We start from the raw sequence: 22,066 nt of genomic DNA, 5'->3' as shown, positions 1-22,066 counted from the left end.
GTCTGACGATCTCAGTTGCGTTTAAGTCACAGCTAGACGGTAGTTATCAGCACCTGAGACTGTGGCACAGTCGCAGCCTGATGCCGTCTAGAGGCTCTCCACAGCACATATCCGGCAATGATTCGCCGAGACCAGGGAGTTCTCCACAACTTCAGAAGCACTCGGGTGTACCCGCGGAGGGGTGGATCTGCTGGAAGCGCACAGGGTGGCCTCCGCGACACGCTGATCTGAATCCCTGGACGATCGCATAGTGCACGATCAACCGCCAAGGAGGTAAAACAGAGTCCGCCGCGACTAGTTTGGCATCCGTGTGTTGTCCATCTTTCCAAGTCATAGCGCTGCGGCTCAAAATATCTGCTTCGGCTGGAGGTACGCGCTGAGAGGCTGTGCCACGTGGAGCAGCGGCGGCAGTGCGGGCGCTCCCCCCTGGACAAAGACATTTGACCACCGATTGCTTAATATTGGCTCCTGAGAACGAAAGTCTATCCGGATGCGCCCAAAGGGGTCCCAAGGATCCAAGGAGCATTGCGCCAAGGCCGACAGATTAGGCTCCAAAACGACACACGTATCGTCGCCGGGGCTGCGAGAGTTTCCAGTGCGCCCAGCGGACCGGCTCGCCATGTTCGTCGTTATTGCAGTATCTTGAACCGAGAGTTCGGTTTGCGGGGCCACTGTCGGCGTTGCAGAAGCTTGCGTGTAGAAGCCTGTCAGTTGCTCGCCACTTGCGTGCTGCTGTCGGCACTGGCATGCGCTCGGGCAGAAATAGAGGATGTCTCAGACTCTTTAATTCCTTTGGGTTCTAAAAATGAGCGGGCGATGAGCACCTGGCGGCCAGACTGACGATGCTCGGAGATTTGCGGCTCGATGCTGTGCTGCGGCAGCGTGGTCCTACGCAGCCAGGGCTGAAGCGGATCTTGCTATGCTGCAGTTGAGCGGGTATGCTGAGATCGGCAGCGGCACGGCAGCGGCAACGGCAACGGGAACGCGCGGAAGGTCGCTTGGCTTGCAGCAGAGGCGGTGTTGAGGTGGCGTTGGGTGATGTATGTGTGGGCAGTCTGGAGGTTTCCGCGGGCGTAGGCAGTCGCGATTGGCCGTGCGCCTGCCGACCCCCTGGCACTGCCCCTCTTGGCCTGCGGTCCAGCCACTCCGCCGCCGCCGACAGGCGCTGAAACCGTGTGCAGCGTCAGCCCGCGCTCAGTCCATCTGCGTCGTGCGCTCAGCGTCACTCCAGGCCCAGACAGGCGCATGCTGTCAAATCGCACCGGCACAATGTCCTGATTTCTAACCAAGCCAAGCTACGGCCGGAGAGCGCGTGGTCCATGTACTGTGTAGTCGCCGCCCCTCCCGTTCGGAGTCGTCCCCTTCCGCGCCATCTTGCCCATCTCTACTGCTTTTTGCCCGAGCTAGCCCTGCCGATAAACTTCTAAGCCTCGCCCGACACGAACGCCAGCCAGCAGGACCCTGCCGCTGCCAGATTCGTGCCCAGCTTAATATTGCCAGACTGCAACTTCCAAACGCACCTCGTTCACGCGCTCACTCAACACCAAATCACTACCGCCAGCCATGGCCGCCACAACAGAGCCGACTCCCGAGCAGCAGCGACCTGCCTCCACGGAGAAGAAGCCCGAGCCTCAAGCACACACTCCTGCGCCAGCACCCGCAGCAGACATCACAGACGAGAAAGATGCCTCGCTAGCAAAGGAACCAGATGCTACTGCAGCAGCATGCGACTTCGACCCCTCCGCCGACTTCAAGGGCGATGTGCAGGTTTCGCAAGAGCTTCCTACCGAGGCCGACATCAAGAAATGCGAGGATATGCTCGTTCTGGGCGCGGATGGCGAGTCGCGGCCCTTCAAAAGCCTGTACTCAGGTGAAGGCGTGGCTGAAAGACAGCTGATCATCTTCGTGCGACACTTCTTCTGCGGAGTACGGTCCCCGAACCCTTTGCGCTCTTCCTCCCACCTTGCTGACAACTAGTCCACAGAACTGCCAGGAGTACCTGCGCACGCTTTCCGCTAGCGTCACCCCTGACGCGTTGCTCGCGCTGCCCACGCCCACCTTCATCACCGTCGTCGGCTGCGGCCGCCCGGAGCTGATCTCGATGTATGCGCAGACGACCAATTGCCCGTTCCCCATCTTCGCCGACCCGACCGCCAAGCTGTACGATTACTTCGGCATGATGCGCACGCTGTCGCTGGGACCCAAACGTCCGGACTACATGAAGGCCAGCATGGTGTCGACGACGATGCAGAGCATGTACCAGTGCATCAAGAGCGGGAAGGGTATCGTGCAGGGTGGCGACCTCAGGCAGGTCGGCGGCGAGATGCTGTTCGAGGACGGCAAGGTGACGTGGGTGCACCGGATGAAGAACACGCGCGATCACGCCGAGATCGACGAGCTGAGGAACATCCTCGGGCTGACTGGAAAGGATGAGGGACGGAGAGAGCGCCACGATGGGTTCAAAGCCATGGCGAGGAGCATGAGCTGGAGTCGCAGGCACGAGCGGAGCCACGAGCGCGGCAAGGACCGGAGCAGGTCGCGGGAACCTAGAGTAGAAGAGGTGGACGAGATGGGCGAGGCGAAGGAGAAGGAGCAGAGGAAGAGTAAGAGGAGATCTCTGTTTGCAAGAGCAGAAGCTCCAAAGGCAGATGCAAACCTGAAGGCCGAGGTCGAGAAGACTTCGTAGGCGTATTCAGGAAACTATCGGAAGGCGGGGCCATGAGTAGCATTTGCAGCGGCGTTTACGGGGCCAAGGGAACAAAGTCCGTCTAGGTACTTAGCGATCATTTCTCGGAATCCAAGACTTGCTAGATTCAGAAAAATGCTGGCATACGAACGCGGGGTCGACGCGTGAAAGCCTTCCTTCGAACCTTATTCGGAGATGCTTTCTAGGGCCGGCCACGGAGATCGCGGGCATGACTCGGGAGTGCCTGCGGCCACGAGAGGCCGGCCAGAGAAGACGAGGCCCAACTAACAGGAGGATGGCGCAGGCGGCGGGCAGATAGCAGCCTCGAAGGCACAATTGCAGTAATCGAGTCCATTATGGCAAGCAGACCCACGAGCAACCCGGACCCCAATGCGGCAAAAAGTCCCGACGGCGGGCAGGCGGTCGAGCGGGCTAAGCTGTGATGGACCCCGCCTACCTACCCCGCCGCCGCGCGCAGGCTCGTCATCGCTGGCAGATTCGTCAGAAAGCGTGCCGAGAACCACGCCCCGCCGCGCAAGGATGGCGCCCAGCTGTGAGGGGAAGCTTTGGCAGTTATCGCAGTCGGATGGGAAGCCGGTCAATGGCGGCACGCTCATTGGGCCCAGGAGGCATGCTGCCGGCACAGGCGCCCTCTCGCAGTCCCCCACATGGCTCTTGCTTTCGGACGAGGGCACATAAAATAGATCCGCCTCCTCCCGCCGTCACCGTGCCTTGAACCCATCTTCTTTCTCCCTCTCTTCCTCCTCACCGCGTCCTCAATCTTCCCAAAGATACCCCGCAGCTCGCGACCAACACCACCCCGCCGACGACAACACAACCACCAGCCGCCATGTCTGCCGACACTGTTGGAAAGGTGCGTCGCCGCCGCCTGGACTCTGCTGTACACGACTTGCCAGCTAACACTAGTCGCGCAGACCATTACCTGCAAGGTGCGCAACCAGAGTGCTCGGAGCCAATGACGCAATCGACCCATTAACACAATCTGCAGGCCGCCGTTGCCTGGGAAGCCGGCAAGGAGCTCAGCGTTGAGGACGTCGAGGTCCTCCCGCCCAGGGCCCACGAGGTCCGCATCCAGGTCTACTACACCGGTGTCTGCCACACAGGTGAGCATCACGGAAGCTCCGGGAAGCTGCGGAAGCCATTGCTGAGAACGACGTCCAGATGCCTACACCCTCTCCGGCAAGGATCCCGAGGGTGCCTTCCCCATCGTCCTGGGACACGAGGGCGCCGGCATCGTCGAGTCGATCGGCGAGGGCGTTACCTCCGTAAAGCCCGGCGACCACGTCGTTGCACTTTAGTAAGTCGCGGAAATTTTCCTCGAGCTGGCCGCTGGGAGCTTGGGCTCCCGAAGCTCTCCACTTTAGCTGGCCGATATCTCGGCCAATTCGGCCTGGCCAAGCTTGCGGTGTCCGCATTCGGAAAAATTAATGCTGACCGCGGCCCGCCCACAGCACTCCCGAATGCCGTGAATGCAAGTTCTGTACGAGTGGAAAGACCAACCTCTGCGGCAAGATCCGTGCCACCCAGGGCAAGGGCGTCATGCCTGACGGCACTTCGCGCTTCAAGTGCAAGGGCAAGGACCTGCTCCACTTCATGGGTACCTCGACCTTCTCGCAGTACACCGTTGTCGCCGACATCTCCGTCGTGCCCATCAAGCAGGATGCTCCCATGGACCGCACCTGCCTGCTTGGCTGCGGTATTACCACCGGCTACGGCGCTGCCGTCATCACTGCCGGCAAGAACGGTGTTGAGAAGGGCTCTAACATTGCCGTCTTCGGTGCCGGCTGCGTTGGTCTCTCCGTCATCCAGGGTGCTGTGAAGAACGGTGCCAGCAAGATCATCGTCGTCGATGTCAACGACAGCAAGGAGGAGTGGGCGAAGAAGTTCGGTGCCACCGACTTCGTTAACCCTCTCAAGCTGCCCGAGGGCAAGAGCATCCAGGAGAAGCTGATCGACATGACTGATGGTGGCTGCGACTACACCTTCGACTGCACTGGCAACGTCCACGTCATGAGGAGCGCTCTCGAGGCCTGCCACAAGGGTTGGGGTGAGAGCATCATCATTGGTGTCGCTGCTGCTGGCCAGGAGATCTCGACTAGGCGTAAGTTTCCCCAGCTTTTGAACTCTTGATCTCCGATCGATTACTTACACGTCTATTCAACAGCGTTCCAGCTCGTCACCGGCCGTGTGTGGAAGGGTTGCGCCTTTGGTGGTGTCAAGGGCCGCACTCAGCTTCCCGACCTCGTTCAGGACTACATCGATGGCAAGCTCAAGGTCGACGAGTTCATCACCCACCGCCAGCCCTTGACCGGCATCAACCAGGCTTTCTCCGACATGAAGGCAGGCGACTGCATCCGCTGCGTCGTCAACATGCGCGAGTAAACAAACAAACCCAAAAAAGTTAAAGCGTTTCTTGTCGGTTGGATTACCCACGGTTGACATGCGGTTAGAAGGAGTTCGCTTGAGGTGGGGCATGGTGATGTGCAAATGATCTATGGTTACGTTTTCATCACGTCTTTGGCGATAACGGTCTGGTGGCAAGGTGTTACAAAAATGGCTTGTAGGTGTGTATTGCCAACAGTCCGTAAATATGACATTAAACCGAGAGGAGCTTCATGCCAAAAGTATCGTGTGCCGTGCTTATGAGTCGCGCGCTGGTGTGGGGAGTTGAAGCTTCCGTCCCGATGGAGAGGCTGCCGCATCTCATGCCATCTCATCGGGACGGGAGCTTCAACTCCCCATTGAACATAGCCGCAAGAGACTGGAAAGGCATCGCAGCTTCACGCTCTTCGCCATATCATTATAATTATATTTCGACATTGCCTGCCGGCTCTTTCAACTCGGTTAGTCAGCTCAAGGGGACCAAGCATGGAAGTGCTAACGGATGTGTGCAGATACAAAGACACTCCCTTATTTGGCAGCTTTGCAGTTGCTGCTTCTTCCTCGCGTACCCATGCGCTTGGCAGCAGGGAAGCGAAGAAAAAGCAATCGCGTCCCTGTCTGGTTCGAATGCGGCGAGCACGAAGAACATGGCAAACAAAAATCATCTGACCTCTTCTCTTTCCAATATTTTTCGCATTTGGCCGTCGCTCTCCGCCCTCCAAAACAAGATCTTCCACCTGAAATATTCCATGGAACCCCCACATCCATCACTGTCAAACTCGCCAGCCCCATCCGAGCAACAACAGCAACAACAACAGCAGCAGCAGCAGCAGCAACAACCATGACCGCTCTTCCCAACCCCAAAACAACAACCCACCCCTCCCTCCTCCTCGCCCCCCTACCCGGCCGCGGCATCGGCACCCTGGCCACGGCCAAGATTGCGCGCGGCACGCGTCTCGTGACCGAGGAGCCGCTGCTCGCTGCCACCCTCGGCCAGACGCTCAACGTCGAGCTATTCGCGCACAGCCTGGTCGGCGCGTACGCCGCGCTATCCGACGACGGGCGCCGCCGCGTCGCCGCCCTGGCCGCGCACCCGGAGGCGGTGAAGGAGTGGATCGAGTTCTTCAAGATCGAGGCGGCGGTGGCGGTGGCAGAGGCGTCGGCTTGGGGCAGCGGTGCTGGTGATTTTGTGACGACGACGACGACGACGACGGCGACGACGATGACTTTTGGGACGGAAGCTTCCGCTGCCACTGACGCTGCCCCCTCCTCCTCTTCCTCCTCCTTGTCTGTCGAGGAGCGAGCGCATCTCATGGCGGCTTGGACGACGAATTGCTTTGGCATTAACAAGGACGAAAGCGCGGCTGGGTGGGCTGGCGTCATTGCGCCCAGAGCTGCGCGGTTCAATCACTCGTGCGTGCCCAATGCCATGTTTGCGTGGAACGACGCCGTGAGCGCGATTACCGTGCAGACAATCAAGGACGTGGAGGAGGGGGAGGAGGTGACGGTTGCTTACACCGATACGACCAGGGCGGGGAGGAAGAGGAGGGAATCGTTGAAGAAATTATATGGGTTCGACTGCGACTGTTCGGCCTGCTCTGGAGATGAGGTGATGCTGGATGACTTGAGGTGGAGGATCAGGAAATTGAAGGGGGAGTTGGCAGGCCCGAGCGGTAAGATTGAGGAAGAGAGAGCTATGGAGATGGTGGAGGAGGGCGTGAAGCTGCATGAGCAGGCTGACTTGATCGGTTCGCATCTGGCAAACTTGTGAGTAAATCTCTTGCTTTGCCTTCTTTGCTGCATGTTGGAGGAACTGCTGTGCTGATATTTGGCAGCTACCGAGCCGCCTTTGCCGCAACTGAAATTCGCCAGTACCTGGGGGAAGAGTTGCGCGTCCGCACCTACTGTCTCGGCAATGACCACCCGCACGTCAAAGAGCTCACGGGAAAGCTAACGGGGCTTTAAACTCTTACATCTGTGCGCTGCTCTCAGCAAACAGCCTCATCTTCCACCGGCAGGCTCTGTCTCGAATAATGATTGGCGCTCAACTGGGGAAAGACCCCGTCTATATCACTTTTTTCTCTGCCCCTCCGATTACGACACTGGCTGTCCACGTCAACCAACCTTGGCTCATTGCTGAAATGTTCCATACCTCGGAGTTCTTGGGCCAGCTTTCGATAACATCGGAAGTCTACATCATTCGTGCGTCAGCTGGAGCGACTTCAAAGACAGACCTTCCTCTCTTCACTTCCCATTCATCTGCCGCCGAAAGGAACCAAACATCAGCGTGCCCTTCAGTCGCAAAGAAACCGCCGCACTCGTACGTGCCGTCAGCGTGAAAAGGCCACGCTTCCATTCATATGCAGCCCAGCTTTTCCGTGGATCCACTCATCTTCAGTCTCAGTTGTCGCCATCGCCGACGCCCCTCTGCGTCCAGGTCACACGCAGACAGTTCGACACCCTCAGCTGCGCCTGCCACGCACAGCGAAGACGGCGAGGTCGTTGGAAGCGGGCGAAACCCAGGCGCAGCCGACATGTGGAAGACTGAGCGGGTCGGTGCGGCATTGATGGGGTGGCGTTGGCTGGAGGGTCGTTTGGTTGATGGAGAAGGTAGCGGCCTTCCCTTTCTGGTTTAGTCACGACAAATTATGACACCTATTTTTCTTGACTCCTATAGTCATTCCTTACCCGACGCAAGGACTTGGTGAAATTGACGGCCCCCGACTTCGGAAATGTGTATCTTGTTCCCATGCTGTGCGCATCAGCGATGGCTGCTTACTGTTGGAACAAGCGTTTGCTACTATTGCCGGCCGCGATGCTTCTTCATCGCACGCGGCCGGCAATATTAACAAGACGATTTGCTTTTCCGGGTGGTTGGAACAGCGGGCTGCGGAAGAAACGAGCGCTTCAACCACATCCATCCCAGATATTTCCGTGGGCAGTCGAATCCGGTGTCTGGATGTGTTTGTACGGCCTGGAAACTCGCATCTGCGTCCAGATGTCATAGCAGCCTTGACAGTGAGGTCCTCCGCAAAATGACCATGGACATCGTGAATGTTGTGCAACACATTTGGAAGATCGGCTTCGTGAACACAGCGGCTGACGCTGTTATCCGACTCCTTATTTCAGCTACCATCTGCCACTATCACGGCTGATGAACTGCGATGTGAAAATCTCATGGTATGATGATGTCTAGGGATCGTGTCCCTACGGAACACGATCCTACCTAGATCAAAGTAACCCACGTCTTCTGGGCGAAAGCGTTGTCCTTGACCGCTCTCTTCAGAGTCCGAGTAGCTGCGTGTCGAACTCCGTTCCTGCTTCTTGGCGCTCTTCTTTCCTTTCTTGCGAAGAATCTCCGCTAACAACGCTTCCAGATCATCTTCGGAAGAGCTGCCGCCTCCATGACGAGAGGTACGCCGATTCTTATCCTTCCTCTCGTGCTCATAACCGGAGCTTCCGCTCGAGCTCGGGTCGTCATTCGGCTTTCCCGTGGCTTCTCTTTTCTCTGCTCCGGATTCCTTTCCCTTGTTGGTGTCCTGGCTATCCGGTACCTGGACTTGGGCCGAGTGCGGCGGTTGGCTGCTTTGCTGTGCTTGCCCTGCAGGGGGCGGTTGCGATTGCGATCAGCGCCACTGCGGACGCGTTGGCGTTGCTCAGTGCCTCCCTGGCGGGCCTTCCCATGGTCGTGATGTTCCCTTCGTACGCCTTGCCCATTTGGGCCATGACCTGGAGTGCGAACCTGGGGATCCGATGATCCCTTTGGTCCTGTGGCGATGATGTGGCGGAGACTGCTGTGCGTTTCGGCGTCAGGAAGGAGGATGGGTTAGCCCTCAGCGTTTTGGGGCTCGACAGGGCCCCGGTCATCATCCTCTTGCTCCGTCGCATTGCCAGCGGGCTTGGGGGCAGTTCCGGTGAGCTCTCCCGTCTGGGCTCGGACTCCGTCTCAGTGGTGTCTGAAACGGTGATCCGTCCGGCGATTAAGCCAGCACCGGTCGGCTGGTAAACAGTAGCTTGTAACGGCAGGCTTTGCGCTAGATCCGGCGTAAATTACTCTTCGACCATCTCGAGCAGTCATCCTGGTCCGGGACATGTGTTGTCAACAGGTAGTGTGTTACTTCGGAATACCACGGGTCAAGTGTCCACTCTTCCCAGATATCCAACGTAGTTTGCATACTTTGAGGGTAAGACTCCGATGGATCTAGTAGATGAACCATCTCTGCTGCAAATGCTTGCAAGTCCAAGTCATCCGTGGGCGGGTTCCATCCTTTGAATCCTTGGAGTCTTGATAGCCCGTCCGCGACTTGCAGCACTTTGCCCGGGACATGCAACACCTTAAGGTCGAACTCGGACAATTGGTATTGCCACCAGGCAATGTTGACTTCAACTGCCTATGCAAGAGGGTTCAGAAAACTCACATTAAAAGAGTGCAGGGCGTTGGTGTACCTACGATGCCGATGATCCGAAGGCCAAGGGCTGGTGGGTCCCAGACCCCGGGAATGGTCACCAGTACCAGCCCTCTGTGGATATCTCCTCCGCACATTTGTTCGTTGAATCGAGCCACGTTCTCCTCATGGCCAGTTCGGTGTTGGTAATCGCGAGCGCCGCGGACATCTCCTCCGCACCCTGCTCAGGATCACGGATCTTAGCATCCATCTCAGCCATGATGCTATCCATTTCCTCACGGTACTGGTCGTGAGTCCCGTTGATGCTCTACCCCAAGGAGAATGAAGGCAAGGGGAAGAGAATGGTAGGAGACGGGACGGTATGGGCGAGGAGCGGTTGGAGGAGCGGTTGTTTGGGAGCGAACGCGTCTCTACAACGAACTAGTGGTATCACTTTCTAGATTCCGAAAATCAAATGAAGTGAAGCATTGTACCTATGAAGCAAGGTGAGGTGCCGTCAAGCGGCCAGTTGTACATGGTTACAATTGAACGACTGCCAGTGCACACTGTTCGTAACATCGTGAACTCTGGATGCGAAATACAAACGCCCCACGCAAGAAAGCAAGGAAACTGAATTGAGCTGCTGCTCACTCGAGCGCGCGCATTCATGACGATAGCATTGATATCAAGACAAGCAGGCGGCTATGGACTGTAGCGACCGTTATTTTGAACACCGTTCCCAGTGACCCACGTTGCTTAAAAAAGCAACCAAGAAGAACACCTCCAAGCACCACGCTTTCGAACTCCTTATCTTCACTCTCTACCACGCTCTTACTCCTACGAAAGAAAAAGAGGACGTGTTTCCCTGAAGCCCAGGGGCCGGCGGGGGTACTAGAAACAGGAAAGCAGATCAACAGCAACAAGCCGACAAAAGTAGCAACAACAGGCGTGCGAAGACGGTAAAGGCAAGAGCAAGAAGCAACAACAAACAAAGCCGCTCGCAAGCTTTTCCTCCCGCACCGCAAAAAAATGTTTGACAAGAAACGACATGACAGGTGAAGAAGAAGAACATGAAGAAAAGATTGTCGTCCCGGCCACTCTTTCTCATCTTCATTGGTCCAAATTTCCCCTTCCCATCGATCCATTCATGCGTAACACAAATCCCAGCTCAACCACACCCCTTCGGCGTTCCGTCATGCGTGCAAAATCTCTCTCTCCTCGACCTCGGAAGAAACCCAAAAAATGCCTCACCCCAAACCAAATTCCCTTCATCCGACCCGACCCGACCCCGCCCTGTCCCACCGAGAGAGAGAGAGAGAGAGAAAGTACTTAATCGTCAGTGATAGCACTCTCCCCATCCCCGTCCGGCTGGGCCTTGCTCTCCCTCCTCAACCTCTCGGGCACATCCATGCCTGCGTTGACCTGCGCCGCGATCTGCGCGTCCTTCCACTGCTCAAACTCCTCCGGCCGCTCGCGCGCCAGCACGCGCAGCTCCTCGGCGTTGGCCCCAATCTTGCGGACCGTCTCCTCCCAGCCGTCGCGCACGACCATGTTCCTCAGCTCGCCGCCGCTGAGCTGCGACAGCTGGTCGCGCAGCATGCGCAGGTGCGCCGGCTCGCGGTCCGCCTCGCCGTCCTCGCCCGTCGTCTGGTGCAAAAAGTCGTGCAGCTGCGGCTTCAGGATCTCCCGCCGCACCGACTGCCCCAGCCGGTGGATGCGGCCCTCCTCCAGCGTTTGCGCGCGGCTGGCCAGCGAGACGTCCGAGTTGTGGCGCGAGCGCAGGCCTAGCGGGGGCAGGTCGTGCTCGGGCTCGTCGTCGGAGCCGCTGTCGCCGACGGCCACGAAGCCGGTGTTGTGCGCCGTGTAGTCGCTCTTCGACGGGGTTGACGACGCGGCGGTGGTGTCGTTCTTGTTGTTGGCCGCAGTAGTGTCGCGGTCCGAGGAGAGCGAGCCGATCGAGTTGGCCAGGGCGGCCGAGATCTCGGAGGCGGTGGGCGGGCGGTGGTGATGGACGCGGCACTCGGGGTACTCGTCTTCGAAGCGCTGGATGATGCCCTGGAGAGTGTTGTCGAGGAACAGCAGTCGCTTGTAGGCCATCTCGTCGCCGGCACGCGCCTCCCTGGCCAGGGCGGGCTGGAGACGTGCCCTGATCTTGCGTGCGCTGTGCAGCAGATCCTTTGACATGCTCTTCGCCTTTGCCGAGCGCTGTTCGCGGTTGCCGAGCCTGCTCGAGCTGCGGGGAGTGGCGGCACCACTGCCTGGACGGCTTCCGGGCATGCTCTTCCGTCTGAGGTTGTCGGACGCCTTTTCAAGCAGACAGTAGTTGAGTGCCTTGACCAAGCCAGTGCCTCCAACAATGTAGTCCTCGTCCGGCGCGGCGGAATCCTCGTCTGTACCATCAGAGTCTTCGCCATGCCCCACCAGATGAAGGAGCACTTCGGGAATCTCGACAGTCTCAGCCCCGCTGGATGCGGCGCCAGGCGCGCTCTCGGCCAGAGTAGCAGTCTCTTGGGCGGTCGCACGCTCCATATTTCGCAGGCAGTAAGCGACTACCTGCTTCGCAAGAGCTTTGACGACTTCGCTGGAGTCCTGGCTGGGCACATCGATATCGACGCATATTATCGAATCCGAAACCCTGACGGCAACCATCAAAGATGCGTAGAGTGCGCAGGCCTCTTCTTGCGACGCTTCGTCCGATGCGGATGCCAATGCGGAAAGCTCTGGGTTCTCTAGAATGGTGAGATGAGCCAGCAGAGGGCATTCCGGAAGCACCTCGGCCAGCCCGATGGCTTGAGCAGGCGTCATCGACACATCCTCCAAATGGATCCGCTTCAGGAAGCGAAGCTGGGGGAGGTACTTTCGCAGGGTAGCCAACGCGCTGGGCTCAGTTGCGAACAGCTCGCGGTTGTGCGACAGGTCGACGAACCGGAAGTTCTGCAGCTGCACCAGTTTCGGCAAGAGTAGCCTTATCGAACCTGGACCCAGGTTGCAGTCGGCCAGGCTCAATGCCCACAGGGGACACCTGTCATGCAGACCCTCGCAAAGCTGTTCCATCCGGTTGCGCAAGTCGTTTCCGCCAAGGTCTAGTCCGTGGCAGACGCCGGAACGGAGATAGCGTACGACGTGCTCTATACCCTCCGCATCGATCGAGTTGTTGGAGAGCCCCAGCCTCTGGATACCGCTGACGATGACGCCGTCAATGATCTTGCGGATGTTCTGAGAATTCAGTGCGCATTCCGTCATGAGCAATTCTTCGAGGTGTGCGCCGCCAAGCCGTTCGGACACGGACTTGTTCAGAATCTCGGCAATGTCATCGACAGGCACTTTTATCTGCTTCTTCTGCTCCGACGGATGGGCCTTTGGCGGTGCGCGCGGCTGCGGAAAAGGAATGTGAGAGACGTCCAGTGCCTTGAGCGATCGACACATGTAGATGAACAAACTGATGTGCTTCCACCCTTCCCGTGTGATTTTCGGGTTGTTCTTGAGGCTCAGTTTCTCCACCACACCCGTGCTCTCCTGAAAGCTCTTGGTTGAATCCGTCTTCATCGACGTGGATGAGCGTCCGTTGTAGTCCGGGGGTTTGGCGGCCAGCAGCCCCGCAAGAATGACGCGCAATCCCTCATCCGTGAGTTCCGCGTCTTCCAGGAGCAGCTTCTTGATGGGAACTACCGCAAGCCAGTCGCCAAGAGTATTCATATCCGCCAGTGTCAGTCTTGAGCCCGTAAGGTTCAGGCAGGAAACGACCCCGGGAGTCTCGACCGGACCTCTCGCTGCCTCCTGGAGTTGCTCGCTGATCCGCTTCAAAATCGGCGTTTCTCTCAACTGGCAGCATCTCCGATATATTCTCAACGGGTCCGTCGTCGGACGATCCTGAGGCTTCGACGGCTTGGTGTCCGCTGATTGTGGCGTTGAGCTTCCCCCATCGTCATCCCGCGTAAGCTCCATAGGAACGGACCCGTTCTCTTCCGCCTTTCGCCGTTTCTTCTCCTTCCGCTCCTTCCGCTCCGCCTCGGACCTTTTCTTCTTTTCCTTCTTCTTGTTGCTGGACTCTCCCCTCCTTTCTTCCCCTTCCAGAACTGTTCCCTCCGGGTTGGGCGCTTCGTCATTCCCCACCTCTTCGTTGCTGACCTGAACCACGCCATCCTTCTCTTTCTGGCACGCAACGGCATCTGGGTTTTTCAAGGCCTCGCCCTCACCTCGCTCCTTCATCTTCTTGTCCTTCGTCGTCTGCTTCTTCCGCTCTGGGGAATCGCCGTTCTCTCTGTATCGTGGTGCGCCGGCAATCTCGACGTCGACGCAAAAAGCAACCCTCCGGAGCTTCGAGCTGTCCAACTCGGGCACAAGACACCTCTCGCGATTGTGATCGATGTTCATGACGCGTCGAGGGCACACGCCTCCGTTGCCCGTGACCTTGCTCGGTGGCGGCGCCTGCGATCCTGAAGAGAGCCGTCTCAGGGCATTCGACAAGAATGACACCCGCGACGTCTCGGGCGGTTGTGGTACGTACGGCTCCATATCCTCGCCATGTTGATGTTGTTGCTGGCCATTGGTGGGAGGGGTGGGGGTGCCGAGGCCTGGCGAGTACGGGTTGATAAGCGGTAGGCCGCCGCCGCCGCCGCCACCACCACCACCGTTGGCCTGCGGCTTGCCACTCTGCGCAATGTTGCCGTTGGTAGCATTGACGGCCTGCTGCGACGAGGAAAACTTGGACGTCAAGCTCGTCACCCACGAGCCCCTCCTTGACGGGGACCGCGAATCGGGTGGGGTCGTGCCGGACTTGTCGGAAGTGCTGCGGCCCAGCAGCGACGGGCGCTTTTGTATCGGCTTCGGCTGGCTCGTGGCATTGTTCCCCTCCAGTTGCGCCGGGGCGGCTGAGTGGTCCTCTTCCTGCTCCTTCACGTCGTGAGCGCCATTGGAAGGCTCTTGCGGTCTTGGAGATTCGGTGCGGTGCGAAGGCGCGGGCGGAGCGACGGCGGGCGCGGCTTGCGAGCCGTTGGAGACTGGGAGCGCAGAGTCTCGCGCGGCGGCCGGAGCCGTGGGCGGATGTGCTCGTTGTTGGTTATCTTGAGTGCGTCAGCTACAGGCTCTGTGACGTGCTCTCTCGACCATTTGCCCGTCTGCGACCGCCACGCTCGCGGTCGCGAAGCACGCGTATCGCAGGGCTAAGGGCCGCCGCTCACCTTTGTTCGAGTGGTGCAACCAGCTGACGTCTACTCCGTGAATTCCCTCCATGTCTCTGTTGGTCCGGCGGTGGTGAATCGGATTTTAGTCGGTGTGCTTCGCAGGCTCAGCGCCAGGCGCGCCGCAGCGGCAATTGTGTCGGGTATGGGGACGGCGATCGCAGGACTCGAGGCGCACGGCGGAGAGGCGAATAGGGCGCGAGGGCGGAGGACAATAGCAGAGCGCCGGCGTAAGCAGGCCCACTACGCGATCGAGTGTGTTCCGTGCTATAAGACGTAGCGCGCCATCGCGGTTCGTGCCAATATCGACTACAGCGGGGGGCGGGAGACGGCGATGTCGGCTGAGGGACGCACTCGGGCGAATGTATCGATGTTCTGGTTCATCAGGCGGAGGCGAGGCCCATGGCAATTATGGATGTGCGACAGGATTGGTCCCGGCCCCGAAGGGATGCTGCGGGCTCGCCGTGCGTCATCGCACTGCGACCTACTAAGGGTCTTCGCTCACACGGCCCTCAGCTGACAATCTCGGCCGCCCTGTTACTCCTAGAACAACCACCGTCCGCAAACACGCGCGCTTCCAGTGCCTTCGCCAGCGCCATAGACTCACACTCGACAAGATGGCCATGGGCAAGTCCGCAATGTGAGTACCTAGGCGCCTCATGCAGCGCCCGCGTGACATGCACCTTGTTCTTGGCATTCATTCGTGGGGAGTCTGGCCAGCGCGGCTGGCTCGCCCCTCACCAACGCCACCGCAAGCACCATGGATCGAGTCAAAATGCATTTCAAAGACGGGTATCTGATCTGTGTGTGGACGCATGATGTCTTGAATTCATGAAACTGCCATCCACGCTCCCCTTAGGGACTGTATGCTGCACCGAGCGTAGTACCGACAAATCCCTATCCAGCTATACGCCGAACCCATGAACCCATAGCTTTTGGTGGCCCCGCTTACAACTCCTCCTTGAGCTGAGCAATCTTGGCCTTGACGCGCTCCTCCTTCTCCGCCTTGGTGAGCTTGTGCTGCTTGTACTTGAGCGACTCCTGCTTGTACTCGTCCTTGGACTTCTTGGCCTTGGCCTCGGGGTCGGCCTTGACGGGGTCAGCGCGGATCTGCTTGAAGGCCTCCTCGTAGAGCTCCTCAAGACCGTCGGCCTCGACGTCCTCATCGATGTAGCCGGAGAACTGGGACTTGTAGCGCTCCTCATCATCGTCGGCAAGAGTCTCCATGTACTCGGCAACGTGTCCGCCGTAAATGTACTTGCGGAGCGTCTCAGCGTCAAGCTCCTTGGACTCGATGTCGTAGCCGGGGAAGCGGTTCTCGGAGTGGGGGACGTAGAGACCGCCGTCGGAGGCACCCTTCATGGCACCGAAAACACGGTTACCGGTCGAGGTGCGGACGAGGCCGACGTCAAGGAAGACCTTGAAAGGGCGGCGCTCATCGCCGTCGTCGCCCTCAGCGGCCTCGGTGAGGGTGTACTCTCCATCGGGCTCCTCAACACCCTTGAAGGTCTCGTCGAGGTTGAGCTTCTTCAGGGCGCGGCGAGCGACAAGAAGGCCAGTGGCGTAGGCAGCAGACCAGTTGGTCAGACCGTGGGTGATGCCATAGCGCTTGAGCTCGTGCGAATAGGCAGCGACGAGAACCTTGTCGCCAGTGAGCTCCGAAGAGACGATCTGGCAGATGATGTCGCGGTTCGTGAAGCGAACGACCAGGCGGTACTTGGGAGCGTTGTACTTGTTCTTGGCCTGGGCGATGAGCTTCTTGCGAGCGTAGTAGTCGGTCTTTCCGGACCTCCTACGCTTGTACTTCACCTGGTAGCGGCTGCCGGTCCGTCAGCTGGGTGCACTCGCGGGTCATCATTCCTAGGTGACTTACGAGAAGTACGCGTTGTTCTTGACGAGCTTGGTGAAAGGCATCTTGACAGTCGCTCACACTGCAAACAAAACCCCGAGTCAGCAATTGACGCTTCAGAAACCCTCCGAAGCAACTTGCGAGACTCTCTTCCGACTGTCTGATCGAGCGCGGGCGTTGGCGTACCGCAGCAGTGGCCACGGAAAACGCCTCAGCCGTTGCTGAGGCACGCTTGTTGCATCGCGAGGAGGAGTAACGGTTGGACTTACGAGGCTGGGTCCGTGGGGTTGTCGAGGTCGTCGGTGGTCGCTCGTGGAGAAGAGGGCAGCGTTGCGCTCAATTTCTGTGCGAAATTTAAGCGAGCCTGCAGAAGCTGCCCTCAACACCAAGAATCGTGGTGGGCGACAGAGGCAGCAGCACCATCCTGGCGACGACGCCCAGGTCTGTGCACACTCGTTATTCACCACGACTGCACTTAGCTGCAGTAATCTCAGAGTAGCGCGTTGCGCTTTCATGGTCAAAATTCACTGGACGAGACTGCAAAAACAGCCTCTAGATTTCTACACGGTATTAACCTCACTCTGCCGGCAACTGGATACTCTCAGCGCACCCATCGTTTGCAATCACCATTTACCCACGCCATCCCTCTCTCTTGTAACACCTAATTCTTTTCGTACTTCTTCCTGTGAGAGCGCTGAAAACACGACGTCGCATTCTTCACACCTTTCTGTGCGCGGCAGCAGGCGTGTAGAATTACCGATGGGCCATGCTCCGCGAAGCGTACATCAGCTTGCTTGACATGGCGGACCGACATGTCCTAAGCCCGAATTTTGGTCATTGCATTCGGGAAGCTCCCGAGTATCGCTACCTTCACCTTGGTGGTGTTGGCTAGGGTGGTTGCATTGAAGACCAAGTCAGACCAAACTGAGCCAACTACTCATCCACCCGACTTTGTGTCAAGCGTACTATCTATAGAACTCATCTGAGTCTGCTCCGCCTGCGTTTGGAACCCTGAGCTGCTTCGATAATCACCATTCGCTTGCGCTAGAGGTACACCGTCATGGCCGCCGTGAGTCAGACAGCCAACACACTGGCAACCGTCGCCGCAGCGGCACGCTCCGCTCGCATCGTCGCATCCGGGCAGCTCGACTTGTTGCCAGAAGAAGGAGGAGGGAGACAGCGTCGGTGTCTCGGCTGCAGCCGCTGACGGTGCAGGTTCGGGGGTAGCGAAACTCGCGTTAGGGACCGAAGAGTCAAACGAAGTCGTGCGCTGGTAGGCAAGTTGCCTGGGCTGAATGCTGTGGGTTTCTGGCCGGACAACACCTTGGCCGTCCCGAGAATCTTGAAATGTGAACTTCGAAATTTCGGTTGTCGGCGTAGCATGAACAGATCGGACTGTTGGGCCGTTGCTAGATGGCCAGAACGAGCCCCCATTTGTGTCTTGCGGATACGAAATTCCGGGATGTTGGAATGAATGTTGTTGTTGTTGTTGTTGTTGGTAAGGTTGTACTATTTTCCCAGCTTGCCATGGACGATCCAGGGTGGCAGTGTTTGTATGCTCCGGAATCGGATATGCAGGCTGGTAGTGAATATTATCGTCATCGTACAGAGGTGAGGAGGGATTAGCGTAGAATGGGTCCTGGATCATGAAGTTCGCCACTTCTTGTAAATGGCGCAGGGTAGTTTCATTACGCGGGTGGACGGCACATCCTAGACAGGCACAGGCATCGCCGCAGGTGCAGTTGTGCATGACATCGGGGATATTAGTCTCAAAGCCACCCGAGAGCTGTGGGCCCATGGCAAAAGGATAGTACGAAGCAAGCTGGCCTTGCGAGGCACCATTTGTGGCGTAATGCATGCCATTCGGGGGAGCGCGAGATATCGCAGTGCTATGCATAGGATTGCTGAACTGTTGTTGGCTAGCATAGAACGGGTACTGCTGACCTTGCCCGAATGGCTGTTGTGTTGATTGCATACGTGAATAGCTGCCGCTGGCGGCTTGACTCGGAGCCTGCTGATGAATATCGCCCTGTGGTGACAGGTTTAACCCGTGGTTTGACTGGTTGATGGGAGCCTCTTTCTTAGCAGTACGTCCACCCCCACAACAGCCGCCCTTCGTGCTAGGTGGTTCTTCAACAATTGTCTTTGGACCAGAGTTGCCGTCCACGGTGATGTGTTCCCAGCCTTGAACCTGTGCCGCAGAAGCGTACCCGGTGCTCTGCTTACGCGATTCAAGCTGTATGTTGAGCGGCCTGGAGTCGAGTTCAGATGTGGCTTTTGATGAGCAGCAAGCCGACTCCGAAAACGCAGGACCATCATCATGGCTGCTTGGAGAACTGCCCCCAGTGGTCGGTGCTGGCGAAGTGTTGCTACTCCCTGTCGTGGCGGGTGGCTTTTTCGAGCCACAGCAAGATTTCGGAGCCTCAATCTCTAGCTTCTGCTCGGCATCTTGCGCGGCCTTGATAGCCTTCTCGAGAGACGCAGGATTTCGACTGTTGCTGACAGACTTTCGTTTGGATTTCTGAACGCGGTTCGAAGGGCCGGTGAGAGGGCCGATGGTGGATGATACAACCTCTGCGACAGGAGCCAGTTCCTCACCGTTGCTTGGACAGGCACAATCGGACGCTAGGCATGGACGGTCATTGAACGAACCAGCGGGAGTCGCCAGGGTTAACGTACATCTGGGGATGGTGTAGTTTATGACGAGCCTCTCGCAGCTGCAGTTCCCTCCCACATGTGGACAGCTGCTCAACGGTCTGCCTGGCTTGCGGACTTCGAGCAGCAAGCGGTCCTTGTGATTACATGATGTTGAGCGATGACCGCGGATACAGGGTCCGCTGTAGCAGAGAACGGGAGTCAGCCAGCTGAGAGGTGCGACGGGGAACAGGCGTCAAGAGCACACGCAGGGACGAAGGACTTACCAAGCGACCTTCTTTTGCTCGCCGTTGATCGTTACCCACGGCATGGCTTTAGGCTCGCTGGTATGCGGGGCAGGAACGATTCATCGGCACGCACAGCGTGGAACGGGCTATGGTGGTGTGAGCTGGCGGACCCCTGCATTATGCTGTCAGGACACAGATGGGACGGCGACACAAGACTTCACGAGAGGGGTTTCGTAAGTTGGGCGTTGTGTGCCAAGGGAACAGACTAAGAAGCTTGTGCATACCGTGGCTCGCACGGGCATCAAAAGGAGGCGCCTGACGGAGCGCCGATTGTTGGTCTGCGACAGGCTGGCCGAAGCAGTTGAAGCCTTACCGGGCTCGTGGAGAGACTGGGGAGCACAAAGGATGGGCAATCCGGCGGCGAGCGGGCGTGAGCAGGCCGGGCAGATTCGCCGGGGAACGCGAGCCAGTGGGCTGGGACGTGAAAGTCAGCGGGCGCGGCTTCATCTGGTAGCCGCTGCGGAGCGGGCGTCTCGCCGACGTGTGTGCGGTTGCGTGTACCTTGATAGGCGGTGCGCAGAGCCGCAGATGGTCAGGCTGCGGGCGGCGAGCTGCGGCACCCGGCGTCGCGAGCAGGACGGCAGCGTGAGGCCTGGCGATAGCACGAGAACGGCCGGCGTTAGCAAGGTGCTGCGTGGGGTTGCGAAGAGTCGGCGCGCCCAAGGGAGCCGTCGCATGCAGTTGAGCAGGTTTCCTGGCCGAAACAGGAAAAGAGCGGCGAGGTTGCGCCTTGAGGGCCGGGCCTGGCTTATTTTTGGGGCGGCGGCCGAGGATACTGAAGGCCGCAAGTCAGCGCACTCGCGGGCGCTCGGGACGCCGCAGAACCGCAGCGACAGAGCGCCGGTCGTCAACAGGCGGGCGTGCTGTGGGAGGAGGTACTCCGCAGACCAGGTCCCTGCAGGTGCGCCTAGCCGAAGCAGATCTCGCCCTGCTGCCGCCTCTACCGGCGCGCGGCATCCATGCAGCTGCCCACGGAACCGGATGCGTCGCGCCTCGCAACACCGGGCAGCCCGCGGCGGAGAATTGTCATGACACCATCTCCCGCGCGGGGCCTGTCCATTTGCCAGCAGGTCGAGGTAGTTGCGCGGGATGACGCTCGGGTGGCTGATGCACATGCAAGAGTTCAGCCTTGTCCCAGTTCGCGTTCACGTTCCTCTGGCTTGGCGATGCCTAGTTCGCGGCGACTTGCTGCATTTGGGGATCGCCGCAGATGGCTCCCGCCCGTACGGGGCCGCACGAAGCATCCTTCACGTACAAATCACATCCAGAGCTGCCTCGTACAATGAGGGGAGAAAAGGCAAAGTTGCTCGATTCCCCTTCTGTGTGCTCATCGCTATCCTCGGAGAACCCGTTGAAGACCCCAACGCCGCCTGGTGAACGAAAAGTGAATATCTATTACTCGTTATAGTGGTATACCTGCAGCAATCGTCAGTGGCGGCCAAAGTCTTGGGGAGATGAGTGCAGCTTACAAGATAGTTGGGCAACCCGTAGCTTTTCCACCCCAGCCTCGACGCCATCTTCGCGAACCCCTCGGTTTCAATCAGATGGTAGAATGCAAATGGCGGGAACATGGCGCCGTCTCTGTGGACGTCAGCCTTGACCAGCAAAGCAGTGCCGCCAACGCCATCAAGCTCAATCTCTTTCTCCTGATTGCCATCCCCACCGTCCTTCATGTACGCCATCAGCGAGCGATACGTCGCCATCTCCGCGTAGCCCTCCAACAGGATATCGTCCTTGCCCATGCCCTTGGCCAGGTCCTGCGCCGTGGGACTGTCGATCCAAGAATTGAAATCATACGGCCGGATGTCCATCTTCTTTGAGTCGTCGTTGTAGTAGCGCTGGTAGCAGTTGGGAACAATAATCGGCTTGTTGTGCGACGCAAGGTCCTGGATGAGAGATGGCAGTGTTTCCACGACATCCGAATCCAGCCAGAGTACCCAAGACGTTGTCGGTCCCAGCGTTGTGAATAATAACGAATTGCGCGCCTTCGACATTGCTGCGCGCCTGGCCTTCTGGTTCTCCAGCTTGTGGCGCTCAGACTCCTCCTGCGACTGCAGCGGGACCTCGGTGTCCTGGCGCAAGATGGTGATGCTTTTGAAGCGCTTCTTCTGCGGCCCCTTCTGTGTCTTTGCAATCTGCTCCTGGAGCGCGGCAGTGGCGGCATTCCCTTCGCGTGTCTTTGGCAGTATGAAGCCAAGCGAGATCAGCTCGTGGGGGTAGTTGAGCTTCAGGAGATTGTCCCAGTATTCCTGGTAGAAGCGTGCCATGGGAGTCAGGATGAGAACCGACTCGTGGTTGCCGATAGGATCGCTTGTGGTGGTAAGGTTGTTCATGTGGTAATGAACGACCGGAGGAGGAGCCAGATCGGCATCGCCCTTTGCCTTCCGGAAAGGCATCGACGGTGGGGACAGCGCATTGGCAGCGGAGGTGCGCAGCTGGTGCGGACTTATCGAGCTGTCGGCATCGGAGGAGAATATGAAGAACAGGAAGCCAAAGCAGAGAAGCGCGGCGAGCACGATGGTGATGGGGTTGGTCCTCCGCAGGGAGCGCGCGGGACGCATCTTGGTCAAAAGGCCTCGGCGGAGGCAGGTCGATAGCGGGTGCTAAGTCTACATGGAGTC

General features: G+C 58.4%; 5 protein-coding genes across 5 annotated transcripts; 2 read left to right on the top strand and 3 right to left on the bottom strand.

Annotated features, from left to right (window-relative positions):
• Positions 1–1,563: 1,563 nt before the first annotated feature.
• SLS55_010485 (uncharacterized protein) lies at positions 1,564–2,686 on the top strand (the record flags this gene model as incomplete). The annotated part of the gene is made up of 2 exons (XM_066781867.1): positions 1,564–1,926; positions 1,985–2,686. 2 exons carry the CDS (start codon positions 1,564–1,566, stop codon positions 2,684–2,686), a joined length of 1,065 nt encoding a protein of 354 aa, XP_066627679.1.
• Positions 2,687–3,536: 850 nt separating this feature from the next.
• FDH1_2 (formate dehydrogenase (NAD+)) lies at positions 3,537–5,089 on the top strand (the record flags this gene model as incomplete). Its single annotated transcript, XM_066781866.1, has 6 exons — positions 3,537–3,560; positions 3,622–3,636; positions 3,696–3,810; positions 3,869–4,004; positions 4,159–4,808; positions 4,872–5,089. 6 exons carry the CDS (start codon positions 3,537–3,539, stop codon positions 5,087–5,089), a joined length of 1,158 nt encoding a protein of 385 aa, XP_066627678.1.
• Positions 5,090–10,803: 5,714 nt separating this feature from the next.
• On the bottom strand, positions 10,804–14,706 carry MHP1 (Microtubules assembly and stabilization protein; the record flags this gene model as incomplete). Its single annotated transcript, XM_066781865.1, has 2 exons — positions 10,804–14,474; positions 14,655–14,706. The coding sequence occupies 2 exons, from the start codon at positions 14,704–14,706 to the stop codon at positions 10,804–10,806; spliced, it is 3,723 nt and encodes a 1,240-aa protein (XP_066627677.1).
• Positions 14,707–15,602: 896 nt separating this feature from the next.
• Positions 15,603–16,568, bottom strand: RPL5 (60S ribosomal protein uL18; the record flags this gene model as incomplete). Its single annotated transcript, XM_066781864.1, has 2 exons — positions 15,603–16,473; positions 16,528–16,568. 2 exons carry the CDS (start codon positions 16,566–16,568, stop codon positions 15,603–15,605), a joined length of 912 nt encoding a protein of 303 aa, XP_066627676.1.
• Positions 16,569–20,840: 4,272 nt separating this feature from the next.
• On the bottom strand, positions 20,841–22,006 carry MNN9 (Golgi mannosyltransferase complex subunit; the record flags this gene model as incomplete). Its single annotated transcript, XM_066781863.1, has 2 exons — positions 20,841–20,861; positions 20,915–22,006. The coding sequence occupies 2 exons, from the start codon at positions 22,004–22,006 to the stop codon at positions 20,841–20,843; spliced, it is 1,113 nt and encodes a 370-aa protein (XP_066627675.1).
• Positions 22,007–22,066: the final 60 nt, after the last annotated feature.

Source organism: Diplodia seriata (assembly GCF_021436955.1).
Source record: "Diplodia seriata strain FDS-637 chromosome Unknown scaffold_13, whole genome shotgun sequence".
NCBI classification, from domain to species: Eukaryota; Fungi; Ascomycota; class Dothideomycetes; order Botryosphaeriales; family Botryosphaeriaceae; genus Diplodia; species Diplodia seriata.
The sequence above is the reverse complement of the archived record's forward strand: the minus strand, read 5'-3'. Positions and strand labels throughout refer to the sequence as shown.